Consider the following 26645-nt stretch of genomic DNA (forward strand, 5'->3'; position numbering starts at 1 on the left):
TCTTTGTGGTAAAATATACATAAAATTTACTACCTTAACCAATTTTAGGTGTATAGTTCAGTGGTATTATGTACATTCATATTATTGTGCAACCATCACCACCATCCATTTCCAGAACTCCTTTCATCTTGCAAAACTGAAACTTTATACCCATTAAACACTAACTCCCCATTCCTCCTTAAGCCCAGCCCTTAGCAACCACCATTCTGCTTTCTCTTCCTATGAATTTGACTACTCTAGGTACCTCACCAGTACTTGTTAGTTTTTGCTTTTGTTTATTTGTTTTTTAGATAATAGCCACCCTAATGGGGTAAAGTAGTATCTCATTGTGGTTCTGGTTTACATTTTCCTGGTTAATGATGTTAAGCATCTTTGCATGTGTTCATTGGCCATTTGTATATCATCTTTGGAAAAATGTCTATTCAAGTCTTTTGCCCATTTTTTAAAAAATTTGTTTTATTGAAGTATAGTTGATTTACAATGTTGTGTTAGTTTCTGCTCTACAGCAAAGTGATTCAGTTATACATATATATATATGTATATGTATATATTCTTTTTCATATTCTTTTCCATTATGGTTTATTAGAGGATATTGAATATAGTTCCCTGTGCTATACAGTAGGACCTTATTGTTTATCCATTCTATATATAATGGTTTGCATCTCTTAATAGCCATCCTTCCATCCAAACTTCCAATCTATTCCTCTTCTACCTATCCTCCCCCATGGCAACCACAATCCTGCTCTCTATGTCTGTGAGTCTGTTTCTATTTCATGGATAAGTGATATCATATGGTATTTGTCTTTCTCTTTCTTAGTTCACTTATAATGATAATCTCTAGGTTCATCCATGTTGCTGCAAATGGCATTATTTCATTCTTTTTTATGGCTGGGTAATATTCCATTGTATATATATACCACATCTTCTTTATCCATTCATTTGTTCATGGACATTTAGGCTGCTTCCATGTCTTGGCTATTACAAACTGTGCTGCTATGAACATAGGGGTGCATGTATCTTTTCTTTTTTTTGTTTATTTGTTGAAAGAAATTTTCTTTTCTTTCTTTCTTTTTTTTTTTTAATCTTTTCGAATTATACTTTTGTCTGGATATTTGCTCAGGAGTAGGATTGCTGGATTGTATGGCAACTCTATTTTTAGTTTTCTGAGGACCTCCATACTGTTTTCCATAGTGACTTCATCAATTTACATTCCCACCAACAGTGTAGGAGGGTTCCTTTTTCTCCACACCCTCTCCAATATTTGTTATTTGTAGACTTTTTAATGATGGTCATTCGGACTGGTGTGAGGTGGTACCTCATTATAGTTTTGATTTGCATTTCTCTAATAATTAGTGATGATGAGCATCTTTTCATGTGCCTATTGGCCATCTGTATGTCTTCTTTGGAGAAATGTCTACTTAGGTCTTCTGCCCATTTTTTGATTGGGTTGTTTGTTTTTTTGTTATTGAGTTGTATGAGAAGTTTGTATATTTTGAAAATTAAGCCCTTGTTGATTGCATCATTTGCAAGTATTTTCTCCCAGTCCCTAGGTTGTCTTTTTGTTTGTTTCTGGCTTCCTTTGCTGTGCAAAAGCTTGTAAGTTTGATTAGGTCCCATGTGTTTATTTTTTGCTTTGATTTCTATTGCCTTGGGAGAATGACCTAAGAAAACATTGGTATGATTTATGTCAGAGAATGTCTTGCCTATGTTCTTTTCCAGGAGTTTTATGGTATCATGTCTTATATTTAAGTCTTTAAGCCATTAAACATTTTTTTTTGTGTATGGTGTGAGGGTGTGTTCTAACTTTATTGTTTTACATGCAGCTGTCCAACTTTCCCAACACCACTTGTTGAAGAGACTGTCTTTTCTCCATAGTATATTCTTGCCTCCTTTGTTGAAAATTAATTGACTGAAGGTGTGTGGGTTTATTTCTGGGCTCTCTATTCTTTTCCATTGATCCATATGTCTGTTTTTGTGTCTTCTGCACATTTTTGAGTTGGTCATTGTTGAGTTTTAGCAGTTCTCTATATATTCTGGATATTAATCCCTTATCAGATATGTGATTTGAAAATATTGTCTCCCTTTCTGTTGCACTTTTACTCTGTTGCTTGTGCACTTTGATGTATAAGTTTTTAGTTTTCATAAAATCCAATTTGTCTATTTTTTATTTTTATTTATTTATTTATTTATTTTTAATAAAATTTACTTATTTATTTATGGCTGCATTGGGTCTTCATTGCTGCACGCAGGCTTTCTCTAGTTGCAGCGAGCGGAGGCTACTCTTAGTTGCGGTGTGTGGGCTTCTCATTGCAGTGGATTCTCTTGTTGTGGAGCAGGGGCTCTAGGCATGTGGGCTTCAGTAGTTGTTGCATGTGGGCTCAGTAGATGTGGCTTGCGGGCTCTAGAGTGCAGGCTCAGTAGTTGTGGCACACTGGCTTAGTTGCTCCATGACATGTGGGATCTTCCCGGCCCAGGGCTCAAATCCATGTCCCCTGCATTGGCAGGCGGATTCTTAACCATTGCGTGACCAGGGAAGTCCTGTCTATTTTTCATTTTGTTGATAGTGCCTTTGGTGTCATATTCAAGAAATCATTGTCAAATCCAATGTCATGAAGCTTTCCATGTGTTCTTCTAAGAGTTTTAGTTTTAGCTCTTATGTTTAGGTATTTGATCCATTTTGAGTTAATCTTTGTATTTACTGCAAGAGTCCAACTTCATTCTTTTGCATGTAGATGCCCAGTTTTCCCAGCACCATTTGTTGAAAAGACTGTCTTTTCTCCATTGAATGCTCTTGGCAGCCTCATCAAAAACCAATTACTCATAAGTGTGAGTTTATTGTTAGGCTCTCTATTTTATTCCATTAGTCTATACAGCTGTCCAGTGTCAGTACCATACTGTTTTATTACTGCATCTTTGTAGTACCTTTTGAAATCAGGAAGTATGAGTCCTACAATTTTGCTCTTCTTTTCCAAGATTGTTTGGGCTGTTCAGAGTCCCTTGAGATTCTGCATGAATTTTTTTTTTAACATCTTTATTGGAGTATAATTGCTTTACAATGGTGTGTTAGTTTCTGCTTTACAACAAAGTGAATCAGCTATACATATACATATATCCCCATATCTCCTTCCTCTTGTGTTTCCTTCCCACCCTCCCTATCCCACCCCTCTAGGTGGTCACAAAGCACCAAGCTGATCTCCCTGTGCTATGAGGCTGCTTCTCACTAGCTATCTATTTTACATTTGGTAGTATATATAAGTCCATGCCACTCTCTCACTTCATCCCAGCTTACCCTTCCCATTCCCTGTGTCCTCAAGTGCATTCTCTACATCTGTGTCTTTATTCCTGTCCTGCCCCTAGGTTCTTCAGAAACTTTTATTTTTTTTTTAGATTCCATATATATGTGTTAGCATACGGTATTTGTTTTTCTCTTTCTGACTTACTTCACTCTGTATGACAGTCTCCAGGTCCATCCACCTCACTACAAATAACTCAATTTCGTCTCTTTTCATGGCCAAGTAATATTCCATTGTATATATGCTATATATGTGCCACATCTTCTTTATCCATTTATCTGTCGATGGACAGAAAATGTATTGTAAATAGAGCTGCAAAGAACATTGTGGTACATGACTCTTTTTGAATTATGGTTTTCTCAGGGTATATGCCCAGTAGTGGGATTGCTGGGTCGTATGGTAGTTCTAGTTTTAGTTTTTTAAGGAACCTCCATACTGTTCTCCATAGTGGCTGTATCAATTTACATTCCCACCAACAGTACAAGAGAGTTCTCTTTTCTCCACACCCTCTCCAGTATTTATTGTTTGTAGACATTCTGATGATGGCCATTCTGACTGGTGTGAGGTGATACCTCATTGTATTTTTCATTTGCATTTCTCTAATGATTAGTGATGTTGAGTATCCTTTCATGTGGTTGTTGGTAATCTGTATATCTTCTTTGGAGAAATGTCTATTTAGGTCTTCTGCCCATTTTTGGATTGGGTTGTTTGTTTTTTTGATATTGAGCCGCATGAGCTACTTGTAAATTTTGGAGATTAATCCTTTGTCAGTTGCTTCATTTCCAAATATTTTCTCCCATTCTGAGAGCTGCCTTTTTGTCTTGATTATGGTTTCCTTTGCTGTGCAAAAGCTTTTAAGTTTCATTCGGTCCCATTTGTTTATTTTTGTTTTTATTTCCATTTCTCTAGGACGTGGGTCAAAGAGGATCTTGCTGTGATTTATGTCATAGAGTGTTCTGCCTATGTTTTCCTCTAAGAGTTTCACAGTGTCTGGCCTTACATTTAGGTCTTTAATCCATTTTGAGTTTATTTTTGTGTATGGTGTTCGGGAGTGTTCTAATTTCATTCTTTTACATGAAGCTGTCCAGTTTTCCCAGCACCACTTATTGAAGAGGCTGCCTTTTTTCCATTGTGTATTCTTGCCTCTTTTATCAAAAATAAGGTGACCATATGTGCGTGGGTTTATCTCTGGGCTTTCTATCCTGTTCCATTGATCTATATTCCTGTTTTTGTTCCAGTACCATACTGTCTTGATTACTGTAGCTTTGTAGTATAATCTGAAGTCTGGGAGCCTGATTCTTCCAACTCCATTTTTCTTTCTCAAGATTGTTTTTGCTATTTGGGGTCTTTTGTGTTTCCATACAAATTGTGAAATTTTTTGTTCTAGTTCTGTGAAAAATGCCATTGGTAGTTTGATAGGGATTGCACTGAATCTGTAGATTGCTCTGGATAGTATAGTCATTTTCACAATGTGGATTCTTCCAATCCAAGAACATGGTATATCTCTCCATCTGTTTGTATCATCTTTAATTTCTTTCATCAGTGTCTTTTAGTTTTCTGCATACAGGTCTTTTGTCTCCTTAGGTAGGTTTATTCCTAGGTATTTTATTCTTCTTGTTGCAATGGTAAATGGGAGTGTTTCCTTAATTTCTCATTCAGATTTTTCATCATCAGTGTATAGGAATGCGAGAGATTTCTGTGCATTAATTTTGTATCCTGCTACTCTGACAAATTCATTGATTAGCTCTAGTAGTTTTCTGGTAGCATCTTTAGGATTCTCTATGTATAGTATCATGTCATCTGCAAACAGTGACAGCTTTACTTCTTTTCCGATTTGGATTCCTTTTATTTCTTTTTCTTCTCTGATTGCTGTCGCTAAAACTTCCAAAACTATGTTGAATAATAGCGGTGAGAGTGGGTAAACTTGCCTTGTTCCTGATCTTAGTGGAAATGGTTTCAGTTTTTCACCATTGAGAACAATGTTGGCTGTGGGTTTGTCATATATGGCCTTCATTATGTTGAAGTAAGTTCCCTCGATGCCTACTTTCTGCAGGGTTTTTTTAATCATAAAAGGGTGTTGAATTTTGTCAAAAGCTTTTTCTGCATCTATTGAGATGATCATATGGTTTTTCTCCATCAGTTTGTTAATATGGTTTATCACATTGATTGATTTGCGTATATTGAAGAACCCTTGCATTCCTGGGATAAACCCCACTTGATCATGGTGTATGATCCTTTTAATGTGCTGTTGGACTCTGTTTGCTAGTATTTTGTTGAGGATTTTTACATCTATGTTCATCGTGATATTGGCCTGTAGTTTTCTTTCTTTGTGACATCTTTGTCTGGTTTTGGTATCAGGGTGATGGTGACCTCGTAGAATGAGTTTGGGAGTGTTCCTCCCTCTACTATATTTTGGAAAAGTTTGAGAAGGATAGGTGTTAGCTCTTCTCTAAATGCTTGATAGAATTCGCCTGTGAAGCCATCTGGCCCTGGGCTTTTGTTTGTTGGAAGATTTTTAATCACAGTCTCAATTTCAGTACTTGTGATTGGTCTGTTTATATTTTCTATTTCTTCCTGGTTCAGTCTCAGAAGGTTGTGCTTTTCTAAGAATTTGTCCATTTCTTCCAGGTTGTCCATTTTATTGGCATATAGTTGCTTGTAGTAATCTCTCATGATCCTTTGTATTTCTGCAGCATCAGTTGTTACTTCTTTTTCATTTCTAATTCTATTGATTTGAGTCTTCTCCCTTTTTTTCTTGATGAGTTTAGCTAATGGTTTATATTTTGTTTATCTTCTCAAAGAACCAGCTTTTAGGTTTATTGATCTTCGCTACTGTTTCCTTCATTTCTTTTTCATTTATTTCTGATCTGATCTTTATGATTTCTTTCATTCTGCTAACTTCGGGGTTTTTGTGTTCTTCTTTCTCTAATTGCTTTAGGTATAAGGTTAGGTTGTTTATTTGAGATGTTTCTTGTTTCTTGAGGTAGGATTGTAGTGGTATAAACTTCCCTCTTAGAACTGCTTTTCCTGCATCCCATAGGTTTTGGGTCATTGTGTTTTCATTGTCATTTGTTTCTAGGTATTTTTTTATTTCCTCTTTGATTTCTTCAGTGATCTCTTGGTTATTAAGTAGTGTATTGTTTAGCCTCCATGTGTTTGTATTTTTTCTGTAATTGATATCTAGTCTCATAGCGTTGTGGTTGGAAAAGATACTTGATACAATTTCAATTTTCTTAAATTTACCAAGGCTTGATTTGTGACCCAAGATATGATCTATCCTGGAGAATGTTCCATGAGCACTTGAGAAGAAAGTGTATTCTGTTGTTTTTGGATGGAATGTCCTATAAATATCAATTAAGTCCATCTTGTTTAATGTATCATTTAAAGCTAGTGTTTCCTTATTTATTTTCATTTTGGATGACCTGTCCATTGATGAAAGTGGGGTGTTAAAGTCCCCTACTGTGATTGTGTTACTGTCTATTTCCCCTTTTATGGCTGTTAGCATTTGCCTTATGTATTGAGGTGCTCTTATGTTGGGTGCATAAATATTTACAATTGTTATATCTTTTTTTGGATTGATCCCTTGATCATTATGTAGTGTCCTTCTTTGTCTCTTGTAATAGTGTTTATTTTACAGTCTATTTTGTCTGATATGATAATTGCTACTCCAGCTTTCTTTTGATTTCCATTTGCATGGAATATCTTTTTCCATCCCCTCACTTTCAGTCTGTATATGTCCCTGGGTGTGAAGTAGGTCTCTTGTAGACAGCATATATAAGGGTCTTGTTTTTGTATCCATTCAGCCAGTCTATGTCTTTTGGTTGGATCATTTAATCCATTTACATTTAAGGTAGTTATTGATCTGTATGTTCCTATTACCATTTTCTTGATTGTTTTGGATTTGTTATTGTAGGGCTGTTCCTTCTCTTGTGTTTCCTGCCTAGGGAAGTGCCTTTAGCATTTGCTGTAAAGCTGGTTTGGTGGAGCTGAATTCTCTTAGCTTTTGCTTGTCTGTAAAGGTTTTAGTTTCTCTGTCGAATCTGAATGAGACCCTTGCTGGGTAGAGTAATCTTGGTTGTAGGTTTTTCCCTTTCATCACTTTAAATATGTCCTGCCTCTCCCTTCTGGCTTGCAGAGTTTCTGCTGAAAGATCAGCTGTTAACCTTATGGGGATTCCCTTGTATGTTATTTGTTGTCTTTCCCTTGCTGCTTTTAATATTTTTTCTTTGTATTTAGTATTTGATAGTTTGGTTAATACATGTCTTGGCATGTTCCTCCTTGGATTTATCCTGTATGGGACTCTCTGTGCTTCCTGCGCTTGATTGACTATTTCTTTTCCCATATTAGGGAAGTTTTCAACTATAGTCCTTCAAATATTTTCTCAGTCCCTTTCTTTTTCTCTTCTTCCGGACCCCTATAATTAGAATGTCGGTGCATTTAATGTTTTCCCAGAGGTCTCTAAGACTGTCCTCAATTCTTTTCATTCTTTTTTCTTTATTCTGCTCTGCAGTAGTTATTTCCACTATTTTATCTTCCAGATCACTTATCCGTTCTTCTGCCTTAGTTATTCTGCTATTGATTCCTTCTAGAGAATTTTTTATTTCATTTATTGTGTTGTACATCATTGTTTGTTTGCTCTTTAGTTCTTCTAATTCTCCTTGTTAAACATTTCTTGTATTTCCTCTGTTCTATTTCCAAGATTTTGGATCATCTTTACTATCATTAGTCTGAATTCTTTTTCAGGTAGACTGCCTATTTCCTCTTCATTTGTTTGGTCTGGTGGGTTTTCACCTTGCTCCTTCATCTGCTGTGTGTTTTCTGTCTTCTCATTTTGCTTAAATTACTGTGTTTGGGGGTCTCCTTTTCGCAGGCTGCAGGTTCATAGTTCTTGTTGTTTATGGTGTCTGCCCGCAGTGGCTAATGTTGGTTCAGTGGGTTGTGTAAGCTTCCTGGTGGAGGGGACTGGTGCCTGTGTTCTGGTGATGAGGCTGGATCTTGTCTTTCAGGTGGGCAAGACCGTGTCTGATGGTGTGTTTTGGGGTGTCTGTGACCTTATTATGATTTTAAGCAGCCTCTCTGCTAGCGGGTGGGGTTGTGTCCCTGTCTTGCTAGTTGTTTGGCATAGGGTGTCCAGCACTGTAGCTTGCCTGTCGTTGAGTGGAGCTGGGACTTAGCGTTGAGATGGAGATCTCTGAGAGAGCTTTAGCTGTTTGATATTACTTGGAGCCAGGAGGTCTCTGGTGGACCAATGTCCTGAACTCGGCTCTCTCACCTCAGAGGCACAGGCCTGACACCCGGCGGGAGCACCGAGACCCTGTCAGCCACACAGATCAGAAGAAAATGGAGAAAAAAAGAAAGAAAGAAAAAGAAAGAAAGAAAGAAAGAAAGAAAGAAAGAAAGAATGAAAGAAAGAAAATAAAGCTATTAAAATAAAAAATAAATATTAAAAATATAAATAAATTAAAAATTAATTAAAAAAAGAAGAAAAAAAAGAAAGAAGAGAGTGACCAAACCAAAAAACAAATCCACAAATGATAACAAGCACTAAAAACTATACTAAAAAAAAAAAAAAAAAAACAGACAGACAGAACCCTAGGACAAATGGTACAAGCAAAGCTATACAGAGAAAATCACACAAAGTAGCATAGACATACACACTCACAAAAAGAGAAAATGGAAAAAAATATATATATATATAAAGGAGGAAGAGAGCAACCAAATCAATAAACAAATCTACCAATGATAATAAACTCTAAATACTAAACTAAGATAAATATAAAACCAGAAACAAATTAGATGCAGAAAGCAAACCCCAAGGCTACAGTTGCTCCCAAAGTCCACTGGTCCTCCATTTGGGGATGATTTGTTGTTTATTCAGGTATTACAGAGATGCAGGGTACATCAAGTTGATTGTGCCGATTTAATCCGCTGCTCCTGAGGCTGCTGGGAGGAATTTCCCTTTCTCTTCTTTGTTAGCACAGCTCTTGGGGTTCAGCTTTGGATTTGGCCCCGCCTCTGCATGAGGTTGCCTGAGGGCGTCTTTTGGGAAGTCTGAGGTCTTCTGACAGTGTTCAGTAGGTGTTCTGTAGGAGTTGTTCCACATGTAGATGTATTTCTGATGTATTTGTGGGGAGGAAGGTGATCTCCATGTCTTACTCCTCCACCATCTTGAAGGTCTCTCTCTGCATGAATTTTAAGATGAGGTTTTCTATTTCTGCAGAAGCACCTTTGGAATTTTTATAGGGATTGCATTGAATCTGTAGATCACTTTGGGTAATGTTATCATAACAATATAATGTCTTCCATTTCATGAACATCAAATGTCTCTCCATTTATTTTATTTGTCAGCAATGGTTTGTAGTTTTCAGTATATAAGTCTTTCACTTCCTTGGTTAAGTTTATTCCTTAGTATGTATATTTTTGATACATATATATATATATTAGAATTTCTTTCCTAATTTCCTTTTCAGAATGTTTATTGCTAATGTATAGTAGTGCAACTGGTTTTCGTGTGTTGATTATATATTCTGCAATTTTGCTGAATTGGTTTATTAGCTGTAGCATTTTTTTTTGTGGGTGTGTGTGGAATCTTTCAACATATAAAATTATGTCGTCTGCAAATGAAGGTAACTTTACTTCCTCCTTTCCCATTTTCATGCCTTTGTTTGCTTTCTTACCTAATTGCTCTGGCTAGAACTTCTGGTATTATGTTGAATAAAAATGGCAAAAATTGGCATCCTTGTCTTACGCCTGATCTTGGGGGAAAGCTTTCAGTCCTTCACCTTTGAGTATGATATTAGCTGTGGCTTTTTCATATATGGCCTTTATCATGTTGAGGAAGTTCGCTTATATTCCCAGTCTATTAAGTATTTTTATCATGAATTTGTCAAATTCTTTTCTGCATCAATCGATATGATCATGTGGGTTTCTTCTCCTTAATTCTATTAATATGATATATTACACTGATAAATTTTTGAATGTTGAACCATCCTTGCACTCTGGAAATAAATCTCACTTGGTCATGGTGTGTAATCCTTTTACTATGCTAAACTCAGTTTGCTAGTATTTTATTGAGGACTTTTGTGTCAATATTTATAAAGAATATTGGTCTGTGGTTTTCTTTTGCTTGTAGCATCTATGTCTAGCTTTGGCAACAGGGAATTACTGTCCTCATTGAATGACTTAGGAGTGTCATTCAAGTTTTAGGAAGAGTTTGTGCAGGATTGGTGTTTATTCTTCTTTAAATGTTTGGTACAATTCACCAATGAAGCCATCTGGTCCTGGACTTTTCTTTGTTGAGAAAATATTTGATTACTGATTCAGCCTACTTGCTAACTGTAGGTCTATTCAGATTTTCCATTTCTTTCTGAATCAGTTTTGGTTGATCATATGTTTTTAGGAATTTGATCATTTAATTCAGGTTATACAATTTGTTGGCATACAATTATTCATATTATTATCTTATACTTTCTGTTTCTGTGAAATTAGTAGTAATGTCCCCACTTTTATTTCTGTAATTTGAGATTTTAGCAATTTCAGTCTTCTCTTTTTCCCTTAGTCAGTCTCTAGCTAAAGGTTTGTGAATTTTACAGATCTTTTCAAAGGATCAAATTTTGGTTTTGTTGGTTTTCTCCATTGTTTTCTCTATCTCATTTATCTCTGCTCTAATCTTTTAATATTTCCTTCCTTCTGCTAGCTTTGGGTTTAGTTTGTTCTTATTCTAGTTCCTTAAGGTATAAAGTTAGGTAATTAATTTGAAATCTTTCTTCCAGGCATTCACGGCTGTAAATTTACCTCTAAGCACTGCTTTCACTGTATTCCATACATTTTGGTGTGATGTATTTTCATTCATTTCTAAGTATTCTCTAATTTCTATTGTGATTTCTCCTTTGACCCATTGGTTGTTTAAGAGTGTTTAATTTACACATACTTGTGAATTTTCCAGGTTTCCTTCTGTTATTGATTTCTAGTTTCAACCCATTATGATTGAAAAAGATACTTTGTATGACTTCTCTCTTTTAAAATTTATTAAAGCTTGTTTTGTGGCCTAACATCTGGTCTATCCTGGAGAATGTTCCATATATGTTTGAGAAGAATGTATGTTTTGTTGGGTAGAGTGTTCTATGAGTGTTTGTTAGTTCTTATTTGTTTACATGATTGTTCATGTCTGTCCTCTGTCTCCTTGTTGATCTGATTTTTCTATTCATTATTGAACATGGAGTATTAAAGTCTCTGTACCAGTTTACTAGGCTTGCTGTAACAAGTACCACAAACCAAGGAGGGTTTAAAACAACAAATTAATTTTCTTGCAGTTCTGGAGTCACAAAGTCTAAAATTAAGGTGTCAGCAAGGCCATGCTCTCTCTCATAGCTCTAGGGGAAGAATCTTCCTTGCCTATTGCTATTTTTTGGTTTTTCCAGCAATCCTGGTTGTACTTTGGCTTGCAGATACATTACTGCAGTCCAGTCTCTGCCTCCATCATCACACCACATTCTCCCTGTGTGTCTCTGAGTCTCTCTTTTCTCTTTTTGTAAGGACACAAGTCTCATTGCATTAGGGCCCACCCTAATCCAATATGACCTCATCTTAACTAATTACATCTGCAAAGACCCTATTTCCAAATAAGGTCACATTCACAGATTTCAGGGATTAGATTTCAACATATCTTTTTGAGAGTCACAGTTAAACCCGCTACAGGTGGAATCTTATAATTGCTGACTTTTTCAAAAAACATATTGAAACATCCCCGAAGGCAGGATATATTGTACAATTGATGGTAGCTTGGATTCCATGAGCCATAGTAACAAATTTCATAATGTGATAATTCCTATGAAGAAAATAAAGATTGAGAGTGTTTGGTCAAGTGGGTGGGAGTGTGATTTTAGGTTGAGTGGTCAGGGGAGGTTTCCTTATGTAGGTGACATTTAAGTAGAGAATAATTACTTAGAAAGAGCCAGCCATGCAAAATCTGGAGCAAAAGTATTTCAATCAGAGGGAATGGTAAGAGTAAAAGCCTCGAATTGGTAATGAGTTTGGTATGCTTATGGAATGGCAAGAAAACCAGTATAGCTGGAGCACAGCAAGGAAGAAAAATGTAGAACAAAATAAGTATGAGGACATAACATAAAAGATTGAGATGATGAAAGTTCTGAAAGTAAAGTGTTCTTGAGAATAAAGTTATATTTTAAATAAACAACATTTTAGAACTTCCACATATGAAAAGATGATGCTCTAAGCAAATCCTTCTTAATTTCTATAACACTATTTAATCCTTTATTTTGATCCTTTTGATTTCAGTATGTGAACAAGTTCCTGCTGGGTTCAATATTTTGGAAACTCATATGACTCTTTCATGAATTATTTTAAATCTTTATATTTTCTGAAAAATAACTTCTTAGTCTTATGAATGCTAAAATCTCTCATGGCCATTGCGTCACTAAAAAACAATCTCTTACTTCTCTTGAAGATTCAAGCAAAGTATTCAGTTTCTAAGCAAAATCCCAATCAAGAAGCAGATTCTTATTCTCCTAATTTACCAAAAAGGTGAGTATAATTTTACACATCTAAATGTTGTCTAATTGTGTCTGGGAGGAAAATCTCATGCTTATATCTCATCGTGATGCTGAGAAGAGGATATGGGAAGAGACTTCTTTGGGATATGGTATCATCATTACTTTCTTTTTTGTTTCAGCATCATAAAAGAAGCAAAAGTGATGAACCAACAGAGCAAAGGAAGGATAAGGGTGAAAAGTGCAGAAGCTTCTTCCTTTGACCTCAGGATTTCTGAAATAAGTGAAAAGGAAGGGTTAGTAATGCACCCTTCTAAACAGAGCAGTTCTTTAGAGTTTTTGGAGCTAAATTGTGGTTGTAACAAAAATGCTGACACAACCATGAAATGGGAGAGAAACGTATTCCCAATAGGTGTGGAGCCTCTTCAGAAGCATCAAAGTTTGGACTTGAGCTCCATTTTGTTTGGAGCACGTCCTAACTCTAAACCTGTAAATGCAGCAGGAAGATGTTTTAATTTAAAGGGGCCAATAATGCGGACCAAATCAACTCCCTTTGAATTGATGCAACAGAGAGACACCAAAGAGTTGGACGTCGAGGAAAATTTTTATTTGGAATCTCACCCACACAATTCTTGTCTTGAGCAGGCTCAAAAAGTGATGCATGTTTCTTCAGCAGAACTGAATTATTCACCATCATATGACTCTAAGCATCAAATGTGCAATGCCTCTAATGCAAAGCAGCATGACTCTGGTGCTTTTAAAGTACTTTCTTACATGTCTTTAGTAGAAGATCCTTATTTTTCATCATTGTCTCCAAGTAGTGCTGGTTCTAAGATGTCTCTTGATTTACCTGAGAAGCAAGATGAAACTGTTTTACCTTGTTCTTCACTGCCAAAATCTTCTACAACCCTCTTTCCTTATTACAATTCATGTGATTCTTTAGCACTGAATCCTCTGACCAATTTCCCCCCACCACTGAACCAAGAGACAGCAGTAGTAGGTAAGTTATTTTTAAAAGTTTGTACAGCATTTTAGATTTGACTTTGTTTCTATAAGATATGGTTTTTTTTACCCCCCCCCACCCTCTTATCCTTCTCTTCTTCCTTCTCCTTTTTCTCCTCCTCAAAAAAATAAATTCCATGAGTGTTTTGATGATGTGATAAGTTGAAAATAGCAGTAACAAATACATAATATTCCATGAAACAAGCAATAGTGGAGGCAGTCAGATCTGGTACAGGACCTATGCCAGCAGGCGTGCTTCTAAAGGCAGCAGTCCTCATTCCTAGAAGTGTCTATCAAATGTCCACAATTTTGTTATACAGCAGAAACTAACACAACATTGTAAAGCAATTATACTCCAGTAAAGATGTTAAAAAAAAAAAAGTCCACAATTTATCCTTAGCATGCAGAAGCAATTTCCAAAAAAACATCAGAAAAGATTTGATCAACAGCACCACATGGTCACTCAGAATTTTTGTTGGAGAATCATGTGTCTATACTAAGTTGAACAGATTGCTAAGAATTGAATTCTCTTCCTGCAGGAGTTGGAAGACGAGGACTTGATTTCCTCTTGTCCTTTTATAATAAATTTAGAGATGAGGATACATGTTCAGTATTCTGTATGATATTTTAATCTTATATGACTTTAATTTCATATTTTATCTCTTATAGTTCTGTATTTTTGCATATTATGCATATTGTTTCATATTACTGAGTGGTTTGAAAGTAGAAGTGAATATTTGGTTAGATAATTATAATAGTTTGATATGAAAGAAGATGTTGTGAAAGAAGAGTTAAAGCAAGTTTAACTCTCTTAGATATGTCATCAGAAATTTATAAAGAATGGTCCACCTAGGTAGGAAGTAGAGAAAGCTTTCTCTCTATGACATTATTTACTGTACAGAGTTCCTCAATAGATACGTACATGCATAGTTTTGTTATAAAAATATTTCATCTGGATCTAGTTTCTTCTTTGGTTAGAAGGAAAGATTACATACTTTGATCTTGTTTTATGATTTAAAGAAATTTTATTTTTCTAGATACCTATAGTTCCTTAAACTTCCCTGAGCGTCAGCATTAGGAACCAAATCCTTATCTTCAAGGATTGTAGCAACATTGACATGTATGCCATCTGGTGGCAGTTTCTCATAATAGCTTTTAAAGTCTATAAAAATTCTGAATACTTATATAGAAATATAGAAAACCTTGTTATACCTTTTTTTGTAAACAGGAAAAATATCAATATTCTTAATTCTATAAGAATGAAGAAGAGATACTAAAATCTTTGTGATTTTTACCTGCTCTGTAATTGAATCTTTGGCATGTGAACGTGCTTTATGATGTTGTATATTCTATGTAAAACAAAGGGCAAGAGTTATGGAGAAAACAATCCAAAGCTTCCTAAATTAATATAAGATGTTATATTATGTTAATTGATATTCAGTGACTTAATCAAAATACCTTTGAGCTTTTAAAAGAAGTAATAAATCTTGAAGAAGAATCAAAATCCTCCTGGGTTTCCAATTTAGGATTAGAGAATTTATGTTGTTTTCTCCTTGAGTGAACAGATACCAGCTTAAAGATATTAATGATGCTTGACATAATTTGTATCAAGATTAGAATATAAGAATTTTCTTTGGATTTTTCTAATTAAAAATTTTGATTATATTTCGGACATTTTGGATAGCAACTTCTCCAAGAATAAATGATGAAATTCCCCCTCCACTTCCTGAACGGACACCTGAATCTTTTATTGTGGTAGAGGAAGCTGGTGAGTACAGTTCAGTAAGTGTAAAATAAAGTGTGGATTAACTATATTACTTCTTAGGTCCTCTCAATATTCTGTGTGCTATTGCCGAGTAACAATTGCTCTCTAAAATTACAGCACTAAAATTGAAACATATTTACTTTTTTTACAGGAGAATTCCCCCTGGATGTTCCCAAATCTTTATCTTCAGCTGTGAAGGTAAAAATCAGAACATCACTAGAATGTAGTAGGACATCTGAATCAAAGAAATTTGATGATTTGGTAAGACTTAGACCAAGCAAGGTCAATAACTTTTTTCTGACTCTACTCACTTGGATTCAACGGACTATAGTCCTATTCCTTATATATATATTTTTTTTTTCATAAATTTACTTATTTATTTATTTATTTTTGGCTGCATTGGGTCTTCGTTGCTGCGCGCAGGCTTTTCTCTAGCTGCGGTGAGCGGGGCTACTCTTCGTTGCGGTGCGTGGGCTTCTCATTGCAGTGGCTTCTCTTGTTGCAGAGCGTGGGCTCTAGGCACACGGGCTTCAGTAGTTGTGGTACGCAGGCTCAGCAGTTGTGGCTTGTGGCCTCTAGAGCGCAGGCTCAGTAGTTGTGGAGCACGGGCTTAGTTGCTCGGCGGCATGTGGGATCTTCCCGGACCAGGGCTCGAACTCATGTCTCCTGAACTGGCAGGCGGATTCTTAACCACTGCGCCACCAGGGAAGCCCCTTCCTTTTATTTTTAACACTTATCACTTAGTAAATCCTAAGCGGATACTATTTATAAAACAATGTGCTAGAGGATGTGAGGGATAAAAAGATGTATAAGACACAATTATTGCCCTTAAGAAACTTATAGTTCAGTAGTGGGGATATAGCATGTGTACACAAGTCTTTATTTTTGTCTGTATTTATTATAACAAGGCAAATATAATCAGTGCCATATGGAAGATAAGAACTTCGAAACTGTGAGAGATCCCTTCAGGTTGGAAGTGATCAAGGAAGACAGTGAAAGAAGAAACATTTGACTTTATTCTTGAAGGACAGTTAAGGCAAAAATAATTGTTTCATAAGTAGATTGCTTGTTCATAGCAGTCATCTGGTAGGCTGTTACTTGTTAGCTGTGATAACATAGAGAGTAGTTTTTTAAAAAAAAAAACAGATGTCTATATTATTTAAGATAAACCTTTTGGAATAATGTTCCCTGCTTCTAGAAGAAAAACCTATACCTTCAACAATCTGTTATTCATTTGTATATAATTCTATGAACCAACTATCTTAAAATTTCAGAGATCAGAAAAGTAATTAAAACATTTAAACACACTTACAATTGCAGTGCTGGTGGGCAAATATTCCCTGCCTTATAAATTACACTTTTTTTTTTCTTTTTAATTTATTTTATTTATTTATTTTTAGCTGTGTTGGGTCTTTGTTGCTGCGTGCGGGCTTTCTCTAGGTGCGGCAAGTGAAGGCTACTCTTCGTTGTGGTGCACGGGCTTCTCATTGTGGTGGCTTCTCTTGTTGCAGGGCATGGGCTCTAGGCATGCGGGCTGCAGTAGTTGTGGCACGTGGGCTCAGTAGTTGTGGCTCACAAGCTCTAGAGCGCAGGCTCAGTGGTTGTGGCACATGGGCTTAGTTGCTCCGCGGCATGTGGGATTTTCCCGGACAAGGGCTTGAACCCATGTCCTCTGCATTAATAGGCGGATTCTTAACCACTGCGCCACCAGGGAAGCCCTTAAATTACACTTTTAATGTGCTAGTAACTGTTACTATTATTGCTAATGGTCTTTATCTTAACAACTCCCAGAGTGAAGAGCAATCACTACTTTTTCAGTGTCATGAAGTAATTTCAGTGGCAACAACCTTACCTGGAATTAAATTTTCAGGGAAATGTTCTGAGCAGGAAGGAAATAACTATAAAAAGGATCAATTTAGGACCAATATTCATGACATATACAAATTACTGTAGGAGTGGATGGTTCTTCACAGTTCAGCACATTTATAAATTAGGAAAAATAGGGTCAACATTTCATAACTATCTCTAGTGGTATATGAAATATAATTTTAAAATGCTATTTATTGCTTTGAGTTTATAGATTTGTATACATGTTCTTCTTTCACTTTGACTTTCTTTCTTTTTCAGAGTGTAAAACCCCAGAGTCCCAAATCAGGTAAAAAATTTTCTTTGGCTTTAGATGACATTTAGCCCTAAGAATTTGTACTGCAAGAATGGCTCATTAAGTTTAGAGTAATTCACCTCAGGAGATGGCATGGTTTCCATAATAGCTTCCACTATTTATTGATTTATTTCTGGTTTTCCTAGGCTAGTAGTTTTGTTTTGTCAAGGGCAAAAGGAAGACAGGATTTTAGAATTCTGCTCCTTGATATATAGCCCTAAAAAAAAAAAAAAAAAAAAACCCCAAACTATTTTAGATACAATCTCTTAAAACTTTGCAGCAGTTCCATTTTACTGGTTTTATCATTGTTAACAGTGTGATTCTAAAAAGTTATTTCTGGTCACTTAGGTCTTTAACTTGCCACTGCTTCTCTAGTACTTTCTTGCTTGTTTTATGCATTGAATAACAACATCAACAGCAAACGTCCTTTGAACACTGATAGGTACTTTACATACATTATAACAGGTAGTAGTTGCCCTTAACACATTTATTCATATTAACATATTGTTCAAATACGTAAATAAGCAGTATAACATAGAGGTTAAAAAACATGAGCTTTGGTGTCAGGTAGACTTTCATTCAAATCCCCAGCCTACCAATAGTTATCAAAATCTATGACCTTGGTTACATTATATACTTTATCGATTTTTCTCACTTATAAAATGAGGATAATAGAACTCCCCTTCTAAGAGGATTTTTGTGAGGATCTAGTAAGATAAAGCATATAAAGCTTTTAGCACAGTGGTTGTCAAATAATAAGCTCTCATTAAATGTTACCTATTATAATTTTTATTAGGTAATTATTGAATGAACATTTCCTAAGCAAGTTCCGTGTGCCTTATACAGTGTTAGAATAGGCAGGATATTTAAGAAAGGGCGCTGCTTAATGATTATATATGTATTCAAATTGGGTAGACAAAATTAACACTCACTTGGAACCATTAAGTGATAATCTATGCGGCACTGATTATCATCACCAGGAATCTGGAAAAAAGAAAGGTATCACTGGAGTGGTTAGGAAAGGCTTGAGTAGATGAAAGAAATTTAGGAATATGGATAGAGGAGAAAAGAGGGAATTCCAGGAGCAGGGATCAGAGTAACAGTGACTCAAAGGTAAAAATAAGCATGATGGGTACAGAGAAATGGTAAGTAGGTTAATTTAATTGCAACAGAGGTTCTATTATAGAGAAATATGGAAAATAAATTTGGATAGATAAAATGTGGGAAAATTCCGAAGGACTTAAAAGCTAGGCAGATGAAATATCCACAACAGATAAATCTATGTATAGAGAAAGCAGATTTGTCGTTGCCAATCTAATCCGGAGGGAATGGGGAGAGACTGCTAAATGAGCATGGAGTTTCTTTTCAGGATGATTAAAATTTTGGAACTAGATTGTGGTGATGATTGCACATCACTGTGAATGTACTAAATGTCATTAACGGCAAATTTTGTTACGTGTATTTTATCACACACGAAGCTTGGCAGAAGAATTTAAATTTAATTCAGTAAGTAATAAGCATTGTAGGTTCTTTGTCAGGGGAGTATTAAGATGAAAATGGTATTTTGGGAAGGTATTTGTCAGGATATCGTTACCTGAAAGTTGTAGTCTCATAATATTTCCTAAAATCAAATGGGAAGGTGATAAGCTACTTCAGAGTAGTTATCAAATATTTATCAAATGCCTACTATATGCCAGTTATTGTATTAGGTGATGGAAATAAGTATTGTACTTAATTTTTGCATATTACCCAGCATACAAGGAATAAACAAGAGAACTTGCTTTATAGGTAAGTCCTAAGGCGTGAAAAACCCAATGACCAAAGACAGATAAAACTCTAGCACTTAACCACATACTCATTTTCAAAAGACATTAATAGGGACTTCTCTGGCAGTCCAGGGGTTACAACTCTGCGCTTCCAATGCAGGGGGTGCGGGCTCTATCCCTGGTCAGGGAACTAAGATCCCACCTGCCACGCGGTGTGGCCAAAAAATTAAAAAAAAAAAAAGACATTAATAAAGTATATAATTATACTTAGCGCTGTATAACAAGAAGCATACATCAATAGAACACGATTTGTGTCTCTAGGACTTACATTGTGGGAAAATAGCTCCATTATTTAAAATTCTTTATCATGGAAATTTTCAAACACACAGTTTAAATCTACCATAATAGCAGTAATCACACTAATAAAATTAATAATAATTCCTTAATATTATCTAATATCCAGACTTCGTTCAATTTTCTCAAACTGTCTCAAATGTGTCTTTTTACAGTTGGTTTATGTGAAGCTGGATTCAAACAAAGTCTGCACATTGACTTTGGTTTATATGTTTCTTAAGCCTTTTAAAGTTTGTAACAGTTCTTCTTTTTATGTTTTCTCATGCCATTTATTTGTTGAGGGAATGGGCCATTTGTCCTTAAGATCGCTAATATTCTGGACTTGGCTGTTTGTATCCTCATGGTTTTATTTAACATGTTCCTCTATCTCCAGGATTCTCTGTAAAATTGTAGTAAGATTAGAAGCCTGACTAAATTCAGGTTCAATTTCTTTGGAAGAATACTTTTGTAAGTGAGCTACAAGTCTGTGATGAAGCATAGGCTCATTGGCGAAAGAGCTAGAATAACAAAGTTCTTGAGGCTCCAGTCAATGTTCAGATAATTTTTTATTTGGCTGTTGTAGGTTAATATTGAAAAATTGGAAAAGTTATACAAAACCAAAAAGGGATTTTTAAAAATAATTTTTATTGGAGTATAGTTGATTTACAATGTTGTGTTTCAGGTATACAGCACAGTGAATCAGTTATACATCTACATATATACACTCTTTTTTAGATTCTTTTCCCATATAGGCCATTACAGAGTATTGAGTAGAGTTCCCTGTGCTATACAGTAGGTCCTTATTAGTTATCTATTCTATATATAGTAATGTGTATATGTCAATGCCAGTCTCCCAATTTATTCCTCCCCCCACTTCCCCTTTGGTGACCATAAATTTGTTTTCTACATCTGTGATTCTGTGTTTTGTGAATAAGTTGATTTGTACCATTTTTTAGATTCCATGTATAAGCAATATCATATGATATTTGTCTCAAAAAGGGATCTTGACTTAGGACTTTTATTTATTTATTTATTTATTTATTTTTGGCTGTGTTGGGTCTTCGTTTCTGTGCGAGGGTTTTCTCTAGTTGTGGCAAGCGGGGGCCACTCTTCATCGCGGTGCGCGGGCCTCTCACTATCACGGCCTCTCTTGTTGCGGAGCACAGGCTCCAGACGCGCAGGCTCAGTAGTTGTGGCTCACGGGCCCAGTTGCTCCGCGGCATGTGGGATCCTCCCAGACCAGGGCTCGAACCCGTGTCCCCTGCACTAGCAGGCAGATTCTCAACCACTGCGCCACCAGGGAAGCCCTTGACTTAGGACTTTTAATTGATGAATTTTTTTTTTTTTTTGCTTTGTTGTATACTCTTTTCATAGATCGACACCAAGATCATTCTTCTTCCCTGCCACCTCCACTGCCAGAAAGAACCTTAGAGTCCTTCCTTGTTGCTGATGAAGATTGTAAGTGGCAGTGCTCTCTCTCAAAAAAGTTATAAAAATGAGACCATTAAAGGTTAACAATAAAGTAGGATCTAAATGGAAAAGGTACAAAGAATGATTAAATAAGATAAAAATAAACATTTAAAAATCCCATAATGCGTTGCAAAAATAATGCATAAAAAAGTCAAGCTAAGAATTACTGAATATATACCTGTATACAATCTGAAGGCTTAAGAAGCTATGCAACAAAACGCTTTTTTTTTTAGGTATGCAGGCTCACCCTATAGAGACTTATTCTACTAGCTGTCCTAACACCATGGAAAATTCAACATCTTCAAAACAGACATTGAAGACTCCTGGAAAATGTTTCACAAGGAGTAAGGTAAAGAAGATAGGAGTTTATGGAAATATGCCAGAGGCTTTCCATTACTGAAAGTGTCCCTACCCCTGCCACTCCAACCCCGGGCCACCAGCATTAAGATGAAAAATTAGACTAAATATTTTCACTGATAGTCACTGTTGGTCTCACAACGATCAAAATTAATAGAGAGAAACCAAAAATTTTTTAAAAACCTAACTTAAAGCATGCCCAATAAAACTATCAACTTTTTTTCCCTGAAACTAGACAAATTGATTCCAAAGTTCATATGGGGGGAAAAAATAGCAAGAATAGTCAGTAAACCGAAAAAAAAAAAAGTAAAAGCAATGAAAGAAGGGTAGCTTTATCAGATATTAAAACATCGTAAAGCCTCAATAATTAAAATGGTATGATATTGGTGTATGAAAAGAAACACATACCAACAGAGCAGAAGGAAAACTTCAGAAATAGATCCAAAAATGTATAGGAATTTAGTATATGATGAAGGGAGCCTTTCAAGTCAGGGAATAAAGATGGATGTTTTAATCACTGTTGTTGGTTCAACTGGATAACAACGTAGAGGGAAAAAAAGTAGGATCCATACCTCACAGCTATACCAGGATATATTCTAGTTGGATAAAAGATTTAAATGCTAAAAAACAAAAAAACAACCCATCAAAGTGCTAAAAAGACCTGGAAAGATTACTTTACAACCTGGGAGTGGGAATGATCTTTATAACTATGATTCAAAATCCAAAAGCCATAGGAAGGGAGATTTATAAATTTAACTAAATAAAACAGAAAATTTCTACATGGTAAAACACCACCACCAAATCACCTTAAAAATCAAAAGACAAAGAACAAATTGGAGAAAAAAATATCTGCAATTGGCATCATAGTCAAAGGACTATATTTCTTTAATATTATATATTTCTTTAGCAATTCATAGAAAATAATAACCCTAAAAGAAAAGTGAGCAAAAATACATGATCTGATAATTCAAAGATAAGTAAATGTGCATGATCTGACCTTTAAACATTTGATATGTTCAACCTCACTCATAATAAAAGAAATACGAATTAAAACCGCAGTCACATACTGCGTTTCATGTTTCAGAAGGGCAAATTGCAAAGTCTGACTACACTCTCTGTTAGGCAGGCTACGGGAAAATAAGCACACTCTTGCACTCTTGGTGGGAATGTAAGTGGTATAACTTCTATGGAGGACAATTTAGCAATACCTATCAAAATTACCAATGCATATATCCTTTGACCCAACAATTCCACATTTAGGAATTTATCCCACAAATATGCTTGCTCATACATGAAATGTATACCAGGTTATTCATTATACCATTATTTATAAGGGTAGACAATTGGGAACATAAATGTTAATCATCAGGGGAACTGAATAAATAAACCATAAATCATGGTATATGCATACAATGGAATTCTATGCAGGTAAAAAAAGAATGAGGACTCTCTCAATATACTTTTATATATTTTATTAACTTTTGCTTAAAAGGGTGAAAATATGATCTATATTTATATTATATATTCATAAGTAACTTTAGAAGGATACATAAAAACTAACAACAGTGGTTACCTGCAGGGGGAGGGTCAGAAACTAGGTAGATGGAGAACAAAGATGGGAGCATTTTTACTAGGATATTTTGAATTATAAATAATCTATATTTAAAAACTAAATTAAATTTTTCAAAAAAAATTATTAATTATCTATTATATAGAAGATTACATTTCTAAGTATTAGGAAAATAGAAATGTCATAAAGGACATCTAAATGTCCTTGAGAAGAGCACAGTTGATCTACTAGAATGCCTGTATAAGAAACAACATGAAAATTATCAAAAAGTAAAATACTATGGAACAAACTGAAAACATACACCCTGAGGAAATGTGAAGAAAAGAAGAAATCTGGGTAGATTCCTAGAAGAGGTTAAGTTAGAGACTTCACCATAAAGGAGGCAGAAGACGTGGGTTTGCTGAAAGAGGGAGAAGAAAGTAGCATGGTTAACAGTATGAAGTGAACCTCAGTAAACTGAGTACAGAAAATGACTGGCAAAATTTTTTGGCCTGAATGGGAATGGCAATGTATCACAGCTATCTTCAGAAGCCATTGTGGGTCCTGGAATGGTCGCCTAGTAAAGAAGACAAGTAGGAACTCCATCTTTCCCCCTGACACAACGATAGCACTATTTCTAAATAAATAGTGTGATTCTTATATGGGTGGAAAATGTAGCAAGATAAGATCAAGTGGAGACTTTGCACTGAATTAAAAATGGCAAGATAGAAAGATAATTTTGTACATTTGATACCCATTTTTAAAGAAATTAATCCTTTTGACTGAAGTCTATATTTCTAGTTGATTAAAGTATTTCGGATTTCACAGGGAAAAAACTCACTTTTTCCTTTTCTTCATTTTGTAGAGTTTGAAAATTTTGCGAAACATGAAAAAGAGTAAGTTTCTTTTACTTATTTTTAGAATACACATACCACTTTCAATATTATGTAATTTTTCCTTATATAACCACTCTGAAAAAATGAACAATATTATTCCTAAACAGAACCTTGTTAGCGTCCTATGTATCAGAACAATCACCCCTAGGCCTTGTACTCTGCTAGGTTCCACAATGCTAATACTGGATAGGGAGTAAGGGGAAAGAAAGTTTCTGTTTGATACACAGGAATAATAGTATGATGTTTGGCACTTTCTACCCATGCTAAGATGCTGTCATACAAGTGTGTTATTTAAAATTCCCAGCAGTCTAACCTCTGATGTACTTTCTTTGAAAGTAGTCATAGCAAAGCATATTGTGAAACAAATGTGTTGATTTAATGAAATAAGCAAAGTATTGACACATTTCCATTTTTACCAAGTATTATTAGCAATAAAAGTCTGTTGCTTACTGTTTTTCCTATATTGTAATGAAAACAAAACCCAGACTCCTGAAACTGTGGGAAACTGATTATCTTAGAAATCCTATTTACAACTACAAAGTATATAAAATGTGGTGGTATATTTTTTACAAATTTGATCCATTGGGTTAGTCATCAAGGACCAAACAGCTATTTGATACTATACTGGTATTGTAGGGAGGGACAAAGAGCACTGAGAAAACTTGATTTAAGGTATAATCTAAGTAAGAAAGTTTATAGCTGAATCTTACTCTTTTCACTCTATCTCCCTGTCCATGAACTTGTGCTAGTCTGCTTTCATTGCCACCACACCTGATCTCTGAAGTGAACTGATTTCTTACCTATGATGGGCTAAAGCATGACTGGAAAATATACTCTTTCCTCTAAAGTCAGTCAAAAGAGAATTTAAACACTGCAAGAGGAAATTATAGTATATAACATAAGAAATAAAACAGCTAAAAGCAAAGAAATGAGTGACTTGAATAGCTAGCCAAAGATTGATTTGATCAGCTTAGCTTATGAAACACCCAGTTTTCTTTTTTTTTTCAAATTATTTATTTATTTTTGGCTGCGTTGGGTCTTCGTTGCTGCACGCAGGCTTTCTCAAGTTGCGGCCAGCGGGGGCTACTCTTGGTTGCGGTGCTTAGGTTTCTCATTGCAGTGGCTTCTCTTGTTGCGGAGAACAGGCTCTAGGTGCGTGGGCTTCAGTAGTTGTGGCGCACGGGCTTAGTTGCTCCTCAGCATGTGGGATCTTCCCGGACCAGGGATGGAACCCGTGTCCCCTGCATTGGCAGGTGGATTCTTAACCACTGCACCATCAGGGAAGTCCCTACAGTTTTCTTTCTCTAAAAAAAAAGCAGAAAACAAACCCAAAAAACTTTCTTTCTCTAGCTCCAACCCTGTCTTGGGGATATCAAACAAAGATACAGAAACTTCAGGTAGATTTAGGTTGGCATAGATGTGAGATACGGTATGACTGTCTGAGACTCTGAGTCTTATTTCTAAGTAAGAGCTCCCAGGTCATTCTCTGGATTTATGCTAATTTCTATTTCTCAGTTGCCTTCACCCTCTGGTCTTTTGTCCTTAAATTAAGAACAAAATCTGGCCCCCAAAATTGATCCTGAAGCTTTAGACTTATCTGCCTTTATTTGCCTGTGTTCTCTTCCCCTTCTAGATGGTCCATGCCTCCTGAGTTCTATATGTTCTCCCTTTAGCTTGGATGCCTTACTGGTCCTACTTTTAACGAAATTAGGATTCTTCACCTGTTGTTTTAAGTTAGCATCTAAGCCTGGTGTCAGGCTCTTTCTTTCATTCATTCATTCAATGAATATTTGTTGAGTGCCTCCTATGTGCCAGGCATTCTGCAAGGCACTGGGTATGTGATGGTGAACAGAACAGTGTGAATTTGGTGTGTTGTAGGAACTCAAAGGAAGCCATCATAGCTGCAGGGTATTAAGAGGAGAAAGGAGTAAGGTGTGTCCAAAAGATGGTAGAGATGAGAGGTAGTTAGATCCTTATGGGTCATGTTAATGACCCAATGGGAAGTCACAGAAGAGTTTTAGACAGAGATGTTACATGATCTGTCTTTTGAAAAGATCATTCTGGCTGCTGGTGACAAGAGTTGAAGCTGTCAGCTATGACACCTGATGCCTACTTTTGGTGGGAAACTTTAGCTGCTAGGAAATCCTTCACTTGCAAGTGACAGAAAACCCAACTTAAGCTAGCTTAAGCAGAAAAGGGGAATTTATTGGCTTATGACCAAGAGTTCAAATGATGTAATTAGGGCCTAATCTCTAATTCCATATCTCCCAACTTTGTTTCACTCTGTTAGCTCACTCATAGGCAGGCTTTTACCATGTGATTTCAGGCTTATGATGAAAAAAATGAGCTCTTTCCTGGTTGCTCAAGCAACAGCCTGATTGATGACTAGTGTTGATTGGGCCTGATTGTCTTGGCCAAACCTAAACCAATTATTGCCAGTATATTTAATGCTTGGATTAAGAGGATAGTGTCATACCTAACATTCAACAATTGTTACATGTGGACGGTGACCAATAAGGAATGAGGTCAGACCTAAACAACTGG

At 35.8% G+C, this 26645-nt stretch overlaps 1 protein-coding gene across 4 annotated transcripts in view; it reads left to right on the forward strand.

Annotated features, from left to right (window-relative positions):
- The window catches only part of PTPN22 (protein tyrosine phosphatase non-receptor type 22), a 58649-nt gene that overhangs the window by 26124 nt on the left and 5880 nt on the right, over window positions 1-26645 (forward strand). For 3 of the 4 annotated variants that reach the window (XM_061186162.1, XM_061186165.1, XM_061186164.1), the window contains 8 exons: window positions 12760-12836; window positions 12985-13802; window positions 15489-15572; window positions 15721-15851; window positions 17697-17724; window positions 21204-21287; window positions 21533-21648; window positions 24071-24101. In XM_061186162.1, coding sequence (XP_061042145.1) covers window positions 12760-12836; window positions 12985-13802; window positions 15489-15572; window positions 15721-15851; window positions 17697-17724; window positions 21204-21287; window positions 21533-21648; window positions 24071-24101 — 1369 coding nt within the window. The remainder of the gene's footprint in view (window positions 1-12759; window positions 12837-12984; window positions 13803-15488; window positions 15573-15720; window positions 15852-17696; window positions 17725-21203; window positions 21288-21532; window positions 21649-24070; window positions 24102-26645) is intronic. The other variant, XM_061186163.1, reaches the window with a different exon arrangement.

The sequence above is a fragment of the Eubalaena glacialis genome, chromosome 3 (genome assembly GCF_028564815.1).
Source record: "Eubalaena glacialis isolate mEubGla1 chromosome 3, mEubGla1.1.hap2.+ XY, whole genome shotgun sequence".
NCBI lineage: Eukaryota > Metazoa > Chordata > Mammalia > Artiodactyla > Balaenidae > Eubalaena > Eubalaena glacialis.